This window comes from Pristiophorus japonicus, chromosome 4 (genome assembly GCF_044704955.1).
Source record: "Pristiophorus japonicus isolate sPriJap1 chromosome 4, sPriJap1.hap1, whole genome shotgun sequence".
Classification (NCBI taxonomy): Eukaryota; Metazoa; Chordata; class Chondrichthyes; family Pristiophoridae; genus Pristiophorus; species Pristiophorus japonicus.
The window spans coordinates 50,956,209-50,970,355 of record NC_091980.1 but is presented as its reverse complement, the minus strand read 5'-3'; the positions used below and the strand labels follow the sequence as shown (position 1 = coordinate 50,970,355).

General features: G+C 42.4%; 1 protein-coding gene across 15 annotated transcripts in view; it reads right to left on the bottom strand.

Annotated features, from left to right (window-relative positions):
- Positions 1–14,147, bottom strand: part of LOC139262901 (rap guanine nucleotide exchange factor 6-like) — a 448,770-nt gene that overhangs the window by 17,064 nt on the left and 417,559 nt on the right. For 13 of the 15 annotated variants that reach the window (XM_070878168.1, XM_070878169.1, XM_070878171.1 and 10 more), the window contains one exon: positions 13,876–14,028. In XM_070878168.1, coding sequence (XP_070734269.1) covers positions 13,876–14,028 — 153 coding nt within the window. Of the gene's footprint in view, positions 1–6,666; positions 9,374–13,875; positions 14,029–14,147 lie in introns of those variants that run through there. The other 2 variants (XM_070878181.1, XM_070878183.1) reach the window with 1 other exon arrangement.

Sequence of the window (14,147 nt, the reverse complement as noted above, 5' to 3'; positions counted from 1 at the left end):
CCTTTAAAGAAGGAAATCCGCCATCCTTACCTGATCTGGCCCATATGTGACTGAGCAACCACAGCAAAGTGGTTGACTCTTAACTGTCCTGTACCAAATTGCTACAAAGAAGCATCACCATATGGACTGCAGCGGTTCAAGAAGGTGGCTCACCACCATCTTCTCAAGTGCAAGTAAGGATGGGCAATAAATGTTGGTCTTACCAGTGACGTCCACATCCCATGAATTATTATTTTTTTTTTTTTTTAAATTGGTCACTTGTTCCCAGTAAATATATGTTTTATAAATTTGAGCGTTATTATAAAAGTATTATAAACGGTCACAGGTTTAACATTTATTGATGGAACTTTGATATTTAGTCGACTTATTATACTTTCTGAACCAGGAATATATAAAGCCAAATTCTCATTTAAAATTTGTGCAAAAAAAAATTTCCTAAATTAATTTTTTGAAAAATTAATTTACATTTTTGCTGCATATTACATCAAATATCAATGATAAAAAAATCTTTGCAAAAAGTCTTTCAATTGCAAAACGTCTGCAGTTTCACCTGTTTTTCAACTGAACTTTGCTGGGACTCAAAAGGGGAACTATTTAGAAAACAAACATTGCAGCAACCATTGTAACCACCCCAAATGTGTGAAACAGTTAATTGTTTATGAATTATTATGGTTCATGCATTTGTGATGGTTACAATGGATAGTATTATCACTACAATGACTACAGCAGTTCAAGATGGTGCATTCAGCATCATCTTCTTAGGGCAACTACAGATAGGCAATACATGTGACCTTGGCAGCACGATCGCTTTTTTTTAAGGTTTTTAATTTTGCATAGATATTCCGATAAGAGACAGTGAAAATATCAAAGAATAGGTAGAAAAGTGTAAGGCGTGCCCACAAAGTATCCCTTTGTCATAATAGTAAAATGTCTATTTTTAGGAAGGTTTAACTAATTTGAGTGACCAACACAAAAAGGATGTGACTGAAGTAATGTTACTGACCCTTCCATTTAAACTGTGTGCTATTCTGCTTGGTTTGTACAAGTGAGCATTTGTGCTAAATCATGTTTTTGGGTGTCGCTTGAAATACAGTAGGCAATAGAAGAACATAATCTACCGGATTGTCATAAAACCCCATCTGGTTCACTAACGTCCTTATCAGTAGGTAACCTTTATCGTTGTTGTGCCAAATTAAGTTAATCTAGGGGTTAAGTCATGGCAGGAGAGCTCGGACATGTGCCATGCTCCTGCTGTGCTATGTGGGAACTCAGGGATGCTTCCAGTGTTTCTGATGACTACATGTGCGGGAAGTGTATCCTGCTACAGTTCCTGACAGACCGCATTGCGGCACTGGAGCTGCGGGTGGATTCAATCTGGAGCATCCGCGATGCTGAGGATATTGTGAATAGCACGTTTAGTGAGTTGGTCAGACCGCAGGTAAAGGTTACACAGACAGATAATGGATGACCAACAGGAAGAGCAGTGGAAGGAAGGTAGTACGGAAGTCCCCTGTGGTCATCCCCCTCCAAAACAGATACATCGTTTTGGGTATTGCTTGGGAGGCGGGGGGGGGGGGGATGAATCAGAGCAGGGCAACAGCAGCCAAGTCCATGGCACCGTGGGTGGCTCTGCTGCACAGGAGGACAGGAAAGCTTTAGTGGTAGGGAAATAGATAGGTGTTTCTGCGGCCGCAATCGAGACTCCAGGATGGCATGTTGCCTCCCTGGTGCAAGGGTCAAGGATGTCTCGGAGCGGTTACAGGACATTTTGGAGCGGGAGGGTGAACAGCCAGTTGTCGTAGTGCATATAGGTACCAATGATATATAGGTAAAAAAACAGGATGACGTCCTACAAGATGAATTTAGCGAGCTAGGAGTTAAATTAAAAAGTAGGACCTCAAAAGGTAGTAATCTCAGGATTGCGACCAGTGCCGCATGCTAGTCAGAGTAGGAATCGTAGGATAGCTCAGATTAATACGTGGCTTGAGGAGTGGTGCAGAAGGGAGAGATTCAAATTCCTGGGACATTGGAACCGGTTCTGGGGGAGGTGGGACCAGTAAAAACCGGACGGTCTGCACCTGGGCAGGACCGGAACCAATGTCCTAGGGGGAGTGTTTGCTAGTGCTGTTGGGGAGGGGTTAAACTAATGTGGCAGGGGGATGGGAAACTAAGCAGGGAGTCAGAGGGTAGTAGAATGGGGGCAGAAGCAAAAGATAGAAAGAAGGAAAGAAAAAGTGGAGGGCAGAGAAACCCAGGGCAAAAATCAAAAAGGGTCACATTACAGCAAAATTCCAAAAGGGCAAAGTGTGTTAAAAAGACAAGCCTGAAGGCTCTGGGCCTCAATGCAAGGTGTATTCGTAATAAGGTGGATGAATTAACTGCAGAGGCAGCAATTAATGAATATGATATAATTGGCATCACGGAGACAAGGCTCCAGGGTGACCAAGGTTGGGAACTCAACATCCAGTGGTATTCAACATTCAACATTCAGGAAGAATAGACAGAAAGGAAATGGAGGTGGGGTAGCGTTGCTGGTTAAAGAGGAAATGAACGCAATAGTAAGGAAGGATGATGTGGAATCCGTATGGGTGGAGCTGCGGAATACCAAAGGGCAGAAAACGCTAGTTGGAGTTGTGTACAGACCACCAAACAGTAGTAGTGAGGTTGGGGACAGCATCAAACAAGAAATTAGGGACATGTGCAATAAAGGTACAGCAGTTATCATGGGCAACATTAATTTACATATAGATTGGGCTAACCAAACTGGTAACAATACGGTGGAGGAGGATTTCCTGGAGTGTATTAGGGATGGTTTTCTAGACCAATATGTTGAGGAACCAACTAGAGGGCTGGCCTTCCTAGACTGGGTGATGTGTAATGAGAAGGGACTAATTAGCAATCTTGTTGTGCAAGGCCCCTTGGGGAAGAGTGACCATAATATGGTAGAATTCCTTATTAAGATGGAGAGTGACAGTTAATTCAGAAACTAGGGTCCTGAACTTAAGGAAAGGTAACTTCGATGGTATGAGGCGTGAATTGGCCAGAATAGACTGGCAAAGAATACTTAAAGGGTTGACGGTGGATAGGCAATGGCAAAGATTTAAAGATCACTTGGATGAGCTTCAACAATTGTACGTCCCTGTTTGGAGTAAAAATAAAACGGGGAAGGTGGCTCAACCATGGATAACTAGGGAAATTAAGGATAGTGTTAAATCCAAGGAAGAGGCATATAAATTGGCCAGAAAAAGCAGCAAACCTGAGGACTGGGAGAAATTTAGAATTCAGCAGAGGAGGACAAAGGTTTTAATTAGGAGGGGGAAAATAGAGTATGAGAGGAAGCTTGCTTGGAACATAAAAACTGACTGCAAAAGCTTCTATAGATATGTGAAGAGAAAAAGATTAGTGAAGACAAATGTAGGTCCCTTGCAGTCAGATTCAGGTGAATTTATAATGGGGAAGAAAGAAATGACTGACAAATACTTTGGTTCTGTATTCATGAAGGAAGACACAAATAACCTTCCGGAAGTACTAGGGGACCGAGGGTCTAGTGAGGAGGAGGAACTGAAGGATATCCTTATTGGGCGGGAAATTGTGTTAGGGAAATTGATGGGATTGAAGGCCGATAAATCCCCGGGGGCTGATAGTCTGCATCCTAGAGTACTTAAGGAAGTGGCCATAGAAATAGTGGATGCATTGGTGATCATTTTCCAACAGTCTATCGACTCTGGATCAGTTCCTATGGTCTGGAGGGTAGCTAATGTAACACCACTTTTAAAAAAAGGGAGAGAAAACGGGTAAGTATAGACCGGCTAGCCTGACATCAGTCGTGGGGAAAATGTTGGAATCAATTATTAAAGATGAAATAGCAGCACATTTGGAAAGCAGTGACAGGATCGGTCCAAGTCAGCATGGATTTATGAAAGGGAAATCATGCTTGACAAAACTTCTGGAATTTTTTTGAGGATGTAACTAGTAGAGTGGACAAGGGAGAACCAGTGGATGTGGTGTCTTTGGACTTTCAAAAGGCTTTTGACAAGGTCCCACACAAGAGATTGGTGTGTAAAATCAAAGCACATGGTATTGGGGGTAATGTACTGACGTGGATAGAGAACTGGTTGGCAGACAGGAAGCAGAGAGTCGGGATAAACGGATCCTTTTCAGAATGGCAGGCAGTGACTAGTGGGGTGCCGCAGAGCTCAGTGCTGGGACCCCAGCTTTTTACAATATACATTAATGATATTAATGATTTAGATTAAGGAATTGAGTGTAATATCTCCAAGTTTGCAGATGACACTAAACTGGGTGGCGGTATGAGCTGTGAGGAGGACGCTAAGAGGCTGCAGGGTGACTTGGACAGGTTAGGTGAGTGGGCAAATGCATGGTAGATGCAGTATAATGTGGATAAATGTGATGTTATCCACTTTGGGGGCAAAAACACGAAGGCAGAATATTATCTGAATGGCGGCAGATTGGGGAGGTGCTACAAGACCTGGGTGTCATGCTTCATCAGTCATTGACAGTTGGCATGCAGGTACAGCAGGCGGTGAAGAAGGCAAATGGTATGTTGGCCTTCATAGCTAGGGGATTTGAGCATAGGAGCAGGGAGGTCTTACTGCAGTTGTACAGTGCCTTGGTGAGGCCTCACCTGGAATATTGTGTTCAGTTTTGGTCTCCTCATCTGAGGAAGGACGTTCTTGCTATTGAGGGAGTGCAGCGAAGGTTCACCAGATTGATTCCTGGGATGGTTGGACTGACATACGAGGAGAGACTGGATCAACTGGGCCTTTATATACTGGAGTTTAGAAGGATGAGAGGGGATCTCATAGAAACATATAAAATTCTGACAGGATTGGACAGATTATATGCGGGAAGTCCAGAACCAGGGGACATAGTCTTAGGATAAGGGGTAGGCCATTTAGAACTGAGATGAGGAGAAACTTCTTCACTCGGAGAGTTGTTAACCTGTGGAATTCCCGACCGCAGAGAGTTGTTGAAGCCAATTCATTGGATATATTCAAGAGGGAGTTAGATATGGCCCTTATGACTAAAGGGATCAAGGGGTAGGGAGAGAAAGCAGGAAAGGGGTACTGAGGGAATGATCAGCCATGATCTTATCGAATGGTGGTGCAGGCTCGAAGGGCTGAATGACCTACTCCTGCACTATTTTCTATGTTTCTATAAAATATTTAATTTTTCTGCTGAATATTGTGGTCATCAGGGTGAGTGGGTTGTCACTGCTAGGCAATGTAAAACTTCTGACACCCAAGCTTAGATTTTCTGCTCGGGCAGAATAATGGCAAGGCGGCATTCGTGCCTATCTAAACTCAAGTGGGGTGATCCCAGTAGTTTCCAGATTCAGTGTAATTTTAGCAATCCTGGGGAGCCCCCGACAATAATATTGCTTCTGATTGGGAGCTCACCATTTGGAGGGGATGGGTAGGAATGTGTATGCTGCTACAGGATTTAAATGTCTCCAACAGTTTAAAGTGGCCAACACACCAATAAACCTTGTGGCAGCATAACTCAAACTGTTAATAAGATCTGCAGGAGAGCCCCCCCCGTTCTGTGAAAGAGGTTCTCCACAAAGTTAGGCCGAGGAGGGCCGCACTGTTTGGGGCAGAAAGATGTGCGCCCTAAAAGAGAGCAGGGCAGCAACAGTGGCAGGGAGGTGGCCAAGGCAGCGAGCGCATCCTAAATAGCATCTCAGTGCCGCACAAAGTTTAATTACATTATTCTGACAGATAAGATGAGGAATCGGCAGCTAATGTACTTGTAAGAATGTGCACTACAGTCGTGCAAATTATCACCCCACTAAAAGCCTCATATGCACTCTAATTGCTTGGTGCATATTTTAAATTATTTGTTTCGGGATGTGGGCATCGCTGGCAAGGCCAGCATTTATTGCCCATCCCTAATTGCCCTGGAGAAGGTGGTGGTGAGCCACCTTCTTGAACTGCTGCAGTCCTTGTGGTGGAGGTACTCCACTGTGCTATTATGGAGTGAGTTCCAGGATTTTGACCCAGCGACGATGAAGGGACGGTAATATATTTCCAAGTCAGGATGGTGTGCAACTTGGAGGGGAATTTGTAGATGCAGGCCCTTGTCCTTCTAGGTGGTAGGGGTCGCAAGTTTGGGAGATGCTGCCGAAGAAGCCGTGGCGAGTTGCTGCAGTGCATCTTATGATTGTATACACTGCAGCCACGGTGCACTGGTGGTGGAGGGAGTGAATGTTAAAGGTGATGGATGGGGTGCCAATCAAGCGGGCTGCTTTGTCCTGGATGGTGTCGAGCTTCGAGTGTTGTTGGAGCTGCACTCATCCAGGCAAGTAGAGAATATTCTATCACACTCCTGACTTGTGCCTTGTAGATGGCGGAAAGGCATGTACCTGCCACCACAACCCATCATAGGCTGCCTGCTGATATTTGGATTTTGAAGCATCTCACTATTTGCATTCTTCTTCAAGGACAAGACAATCCATAATAACAGGGCAATAAGTGCCACAGCTAGTGGACCCTTCCAATCTCTGTCCCCTTATCCCTCACCCCGATTAAGGAGGAAGCTCTTGAAATTAAGTATTCACAGGTCAGAGATGTAACATAGCCAGTTGCAGAATAAAGCAACCTCTACCTGACTCCAGCAGCGCTCAAATCGTTTCATAATGGTATGTGTGTCCCTCACACAGCCATTAAATGGCATTTTCTGTGAACCTACACTCTTAAGAACTCGTGTAAGACTGTTCTAAACTCATTTGGGGGTCTTATAACCAACAGAGACAACATTCACTCCATCTGTCTGGGTTATATCCAAAGTTAGTTACAAAGGTGACAAAATGGTATTCTAATTTATCACACTACCCAGTCCCATTTTTTCAAGTGAAAACTAATGGTAATTTAGAGACTCTAGCAGGTGGGCATTATGCAGTGTTGATTTCATTTGTTTTGTTTCTTAAATGACAGGTCCAGGAAGTAATCTGAAGAAATATGCTCCAGTTCATGCATTCCTCTCATACCACTGTACAATATTCATCATTAGAAATTTACAATGAAATAATTTTAGTAGGTGTTGCAATAAAGAAAAATCTACAGGCAGAAGTCTACAAAAGACATTCAGTAACTAAAGGCTTATATATCGAATTAGACCGAAGTTATGCCCTGCACCACAGTACAACAGAATGATGCTGATCATGCGAGGGACATAGTAATCAAATGTCTTCAGCATGTGGTCAATACATTGCTGCCAGTCCAGAATTCTCTTAAAATGCAACCGATCAGGTTTTGTTTGACAATAAGTTTGGAAGCGTTGGGTGAATACTTGTCAATGAAACATTAGTTTAAAAAAAAGCTCAACTACCAAGGAGAGGAAAAAATAGATAAGTGGTAGTTTTGTAAACCTAAAAAAAACTAAGCTCATCTACAGTGATGAAATCTTAACTGGTGAATCTGGGTGACAGAGTATTGGTCTGATGAGCAGTGCCTGAATCTGAATTGCACTCAATTTTTGAGGTGGTCATCGAGCAGCACTCTCAGAATTGCCATATATTCCAGCAGAGCAGCACATTGTGGCAGATGGTGTCATTTGTGTCTTCTAATAGTAAGGAGATTTAATAACCTAATTTCCTATTTTGAAAAAGAACGATACTGCTGGGGATGGGCAGTATTTTACATTGGAAGTACTTTTGCTCCCGATGTCTCAGTGGATAAAAGCTCCGATCATACAATCCAGAAAACTTCCCCTCCGGGTTTGACCCGGAGTTTCTGCTGGTTGAGCTTAGCCGGAAGGGGGTTGCCAACTGGTGTGGAGGTGGAGGGGGCCAGTGGTGGGGAAGAGGGGTGAAAGAAAAAGAACGGTTTCTATTCCTGGTCGTTATCCAGTGACCCTTGTGAGAAAGCACATACGTGTGAACAACAGGCATCGACATGATACAGTTGTGAAGTGTTCAACCCCCAATCAAATATTCAACCAACACTTGCTGTTTATGCTCAGACATAAAGAATGGCCACTTGAGCAAAGTATCAAAGGGCTGCTGGCAGTTCTACCCCACCATCTTTTAAAAAGTGTGAGGAAAGGAAAGTGAACTGGGCCGGAGGGGGAAAAGTGCGTTTGTGCCCTTCACAGTCCTGTGTCCTTTTAAACGACTCCTGCTGAATTTTCAGCACCTTCCAAACAGCTTATAGAACTATGTTGTTCCATGGACAAGTATACTCCTATTTTATCTCAGGTGACATAAACAGAAATGATAGGTATCTAACGCAATTGGCAAATTTAGAAAAACACTCATCACAGTTCCTCAAAACAAAAGTTCATACAGAATAAGTGTATATGTAAAACTGTTTACTGTACTATACAGAATTCTAAAACTGGTATACTGAAATTCCACTTATCTGTAACCTTACTAAACAAAACACTAATATACATTTGGAACAATTTATAACTTTTGCACCAAAGTGACACAGTTACACTGTATTAGAATGGTGAGATGTGGGTTTGCACCCATAATTCCTTAAACAGTGCGGTCTCAGTTTCAACCACTGCCATCATAGGGAAGTGACAAGTGGAGGTAAGGAATTTCTCCACAGGGATGGAAAAATCACCCCAGTACTATCCTGATGTGCTTCCAAGCAGCCAGTTTCAGATCAGTGGAGATCTGGGAATGGATCACTCGCTCTTCCTCTAGACTGGAATATGATGGAAAAAGGAGAGCAATACTAACTTCTCAGTACAGCCAACATAAAATGGTGAGTTTCACTTTCCTTTCCATGTGCTCTAAATAATGCTGCACCTTTTGAATCAGTTTTAAGGAAGGCAATTTCATCTGATATTACATATAGAATATCTTGTTTGGGTTGCGCCTTCATTTTAATTTTATTCTCTCTCAAACCACTGTAACATACAAGTTTGAGAAACGCTCATATAGTTTTCCTTCTCTTGTTTCTCATCATCTTGGGGTACAACCATTCAAAAGGTCGGCTGCTGGAGGTGATACTAATGCTGGTGCTGCCGTGTTGCGCTGTCCCTACAGCTGGCACACCACCTACATCTGAAACATCGGTCATATTTCCTGCAGTTCCTTTTGCCTCCTTTTGGTCTGCTGAAATCAGTCTCTCTCTGGAAGAACTTCTTTCTCGGAACCTCCTGAAGGGCGACCTCATTCTCTTTCTACTCTTTGATTCCTGGTCTCTTTCGCCTCTAGTGTCTATGAACTTGCCCATGCCTGCGCCGCCCGTCAAGCCTGTGATTTGCTGAATTTTCTTTTGCAAATAGACACCACCTATGCCATATGTATGCGCCGCAGTGCACTTGTGCCTGAACTCACTAGCAAGGGAAGAGGAACTGCTGGATGGACTTGAATTCTGTGACCACAATTGTCTATAGTCTGATAGAAACAGGGAGGAAATGTTTTATGTTAAAGAGTTGAATTAATCCAGCAGCATTATTATCTATCATTTTGGGTCCATTTTCCTTTCTTTTGGCATACAGTTAAAAACTGACATAAAGCCAGGTGTGCCTTGATAAAGAGTAAGTTTATTCTCCAGTGCTTGGAGGTCCAAATACAGTACAGGGTATGTAAAATATGCTTATGTTGCTTGGATACCCTTTGTCAACTACTTTGAATCGGAGTTCAAAGAGGATAGATTCAAGCACCAAAGATAAGTTCTTCATTTTTGGTCTCACTGATTTTCTATCGTCTCCGCTTCTGAAAATGTTGCCTTGTTGCCAGAATATAATTCCAGTCATCAGTCACAATTTGGTACCTCACACATGTGGCCATTATTTATACTTTAGCCGTGGTATGGAGTACTAACTGGCTATTCTACTGCAAGGAGCATCACAGGTAAACAAAATGGCCACATATTTGCACTTCCAACAAGAATAACTGATCATTTTCTGTCTCCCTAACCTAGAGATACTGAGGTCAATTGCAGTGTCCCTGCTATCATTTTGGCTGAGATCAGCTAAATCTATACAGATCATGATTTGAGCCTAGAAACTTACTGATCTGTATGCCCCAGCTTCTCTCTGGGTAACCCTGCTGAGTGATCTGGGAAATACCTCTTGCATTTTTAAGCAACTTTGGGCTTAGGGCCCAGACTTTGATGAGCATAATTCTTTCCATTCACTAAGGGCACAAAAAGGAAAATGGCATCCAAGTCTTCATACAATACAGGTTATTAAAAAAAAAACAGGCCGTTAAAAATAAGCTTAAGTCACCCAGCATATTATCTGGCCAATAATGCTGTTTGAAATAAAACTACAAATCCATTTTTATACTAAACAGAGGAAATCCTCAGGTTATGTTTTTGGAAACTGAACCTGCTCATAAATGAATGTCACCTTAACCCTCACTGTTTCTTTTAAGTAAGTAGGCAAGATTGTTATTGCCACTGAATGAAAGAACTGCCATCAGTTTCTAAAATGAAACCTCATTAGTATATATGAAAGAATATTGCTTACTGTACTTTCAATGGGCCAGATCTTACTGGAAAAGTAAGGATGTGTTAACAATGCACGCCGTTATTAACATGCAAATCAGTGAGAGTTGTGAATCGCCAGAACTTGTTGGTCGATTAAGCCGCCTTGCTGTTTGATTCGCATAAATTGCATCTCGCCCGTAGCCATCCCCTTACTTTTAAGAACCAACTGACTTTTCACATTAATTGTCCATTAAACTCACCAGAGAAAGTAATTAACAGTACAAGAACCTTTTAGGCATGGCTTAGTTGGTAACACCCTTGTCTCTGAGTTAGAAGGTTGTGGGTTCAAGCCCCACTCTAGACGCTTGAGCACAAAAATCTAGGCTGACACTCCAGTGCAGTACTGAGGAAGTGCTGCACTGTCGGAGGTGCTGTCTTTTGGATGAGACCAAGGCCCCTTCTGCTCTCTCAGGTGGACTTAAAAGATCCCATGGCACTATTTAAAAGAAGAGCAGGGGAAAAATCCCTCGTGTCCTGGTCAATATTTATCCCTCAATCAACATAACAAACAAATTATCTGGTCATGATCATATTGCTGTTTGTGGGAGCTTGCTGTGTGCAAATTGGCTACCACATTTCCTACATTATAACAGTGACTGCACTTCAAAAATGTATTCATTAACTGGAAAGTGCCTTGGGACGTCCAGTGGTCATAAAAGATGCTATATAAATGCAAGTCATGTTCTTTTTAATGACTTGATAATTGCTAATGCAGTGCCAATCAACTTCTCTGGCCCAGAAATTGAACAATTATTCTGAGAGATTTTAAAAATGTCAATTTTTAAAAATTATTTTCCCGTTGTCTCTTTTTTTTTCTCTCTCTCTTAATCCAACCTTTCTTTCCCTCTCTTTCTGCACCTGATTTGACTCTAATTCACCCTCCTTCTTAATTGTATCTCTCTATTTCTCAATCCTTAAATCTCATAGGTTAAGAAGATACAATGTTGGTCCCACTGCTGACTGAGGTCCCACATGCCCCATTGCACTCGCCATGTCATTATCAGCTCATACATCCAGCAAGTTACAATGCAAAAGATTTTTGCGCTGAAGGCTGAAGAAAAAATTCTAACAGTGCACATCATGAGATACCCTGTTCCAGCAAGATCTGGACCAACATATTTGTTAACTAATGCCTAAGCAGACCTATCCAGCACTGCAATGTGCTGAAACACTTATGGCCTCAGTGATGGAGCCTCACAATGTGTTATTCCAGAGCCAGCTTGGGATCTCTCTCCAGAGTCATACTGTAATTTCTGCATCACTGTGAGAAAGAAACTGTTTTGCATCAATAGAAATTGGGCCGTATTATTCTATCCCAAGATTTGTATCTGTGTGATTCTAGGAATTAACCTCAATGTTTCATCAGCAAAGAACGACTAAAAAGATGATTAGGAAAGGAAAGATAGACTATGAAAATAAACTAACACAAAATATAAAAACAGCATGAGTTTCTATAGGTATATAAAAAGAAAAAGAGTGGCTAAAGTAAATGTTGGTCACTTAGAGGACGCGACTGGGGAATTAGTGATGGGGAACATGGAGATGGCAGAAACTCTGAACAAATATTTTGTATCAGTCTTTACGGTAGAGGAAACTAACAATATTCCGACAGTGGATAGTCAAGGGGTTATGGCGGGGGGGGGGGAGCGGGGGAAAGAGGAGCTTAACACAATCACAATCACTAAGGAGGTGGTACTCAGTAAGATAATGGGACTAAAGGCAGATAAATCCCCTAGACCTGATGGCTTGCATCCTAGGGTCTTCAGAGAAGTAGCGGCAGGGATAGTGGATGCATTGGTTGTAATTCCCTGGATTCTGGGGAGATCCCAGCAGATTGGAAAACTGCAAATGTAATACCCCTATTTAAAAAAGTAGGCAGACAAAAAGCAGGAAACTATAGACCAGTTAGCCTAACATCTGTGGTTGGGAAAATGTTGGAATCCATTATTAAAGAAGCAGTAGCAGGATATTTGGAAAAGCAAAATTTGGTCAGGCAGAGTCAGCATGGATTTATGAAGGGGAAGTCATGTTCGACAAATTTGCTGGAGTTCTTTGAGGATGTAACGAACAGGGTGGATAAAGGGGAACCAGTGGATGTGGTGCATTTGAATTTTCAGAAGGCATTTGACAAGGTGCCACATAAAAGGTTACTGCACAAGATAAAAGTTCATGGGGTTGAGGGTAATATATTAGCATGGATAGAGGATTGGCTAACTAAGAGGTCGGGATAAATGGTTCATTCTCTGGTTGGCGACCAGTAACTAGTGGGGTGCCGCAGGGATCAGTGTTGGGACCCCAACTATTTACAATTTATATTAACGACTTAGAAGAAGGGACTGAGTGTAATGTAGCTGACGATACAAAGATGGGAGAAAAAGCAATTTGTGAGGAGGACACAAAAAATCTGCAAAAGGACACAGACAGGCTAAGTGAGTGGGCAAAAATTTGGCAGATGAAGTATAATGTCGGAAAATGTGAGGTCATGCACTTTGGCAGAAAAAAAATCAAAGAGCAAGTTATTATTTAAATGGAGAAAGATTGCAAAATGCCGCAGTACAGCGGGACCTGGGGGTCCTTGTGCATGAAACACAAAAGGATAGTATGCAGGTTCAGCAAGTGATCAGGAAGGCCAATGGTATCTTGGCCTTTATTGCAAAGGGGATGGAGTATAAAAGCAGGGAAGTCTTGCTACAGCTATATAAGGTATTGGTGAAGCCACACCTGGAATACTGCGTGCAGTTTTGGTTTCCATATTTACGAAAGGATATGCTTGCTTTAGAGGCAGTTCAGAGAAGGTTCACTAGGTTGATTCCGGGGATGAGGGGATTGACTTTTGAGGAAAGGTTGAGTAGGTTGGGCCTATACTCATTGGAATTCAGAAGAATGAGGTGATCTTTCGAAACGTATAAGATTATGAGGGGGCTTGACAAGGTGGATGCAGAGAGGATGTTTCCACTGATGGGGGAGACTGGAACTAGAGGGCATGATCTTAGAATAAGGGACCGCCCATTTAAAACAGAGATGAGGAGAAATTTCTTCTCTCAGAGGGCTGTAAATCTGTGGAATTCGCTCCCTCAGAGAGCTGTGGAAGCTGGGACATTGAATAAATTTAAGACAGAAATAGACAGTTTCTTAAACGATAAGGGGTTATGGGGAACGGACGGGGAAGTGGAGCTGAGTCCATGATCAGATCAGTCATGATCTTATTGAATGGCGGAGCAGGCTCGAAGGGCTGTATGGCCGAATCTTGTTCCTATTTCTTACGTTCTTATGATCTATGCTTTGATTAAGTGGTTTAAAATACATTTCTATTTTCTTTAATAACATAACATTTTACCAAAAGGATTAAGCGTTTATTTGAAGTTTACTGCTATTCAAATTATGCTATATGGCTAATGATTACCTTTGCGGGGAGAACATTGAGGAGATACAGGAGGAGAAGAGAGTTGAGATGATGCTGTTGACACTGCATCTTCAGCATTCTTCTTGCTTTTATCTGCTTGCAATTCCTCAGACAAGACTAGAGCCTTCTTCAAGGGCTGTGGAGAATTGGTACCTGGGGAAATACAATAATTGGGCTATTGTAATGATGCTTTTCCAATTTCTGATGTCATAACCACATTCTTAGCCCCCTCTAAACTCTCCCTGACTGGTGGCAGTGATTCATCCTGGGAT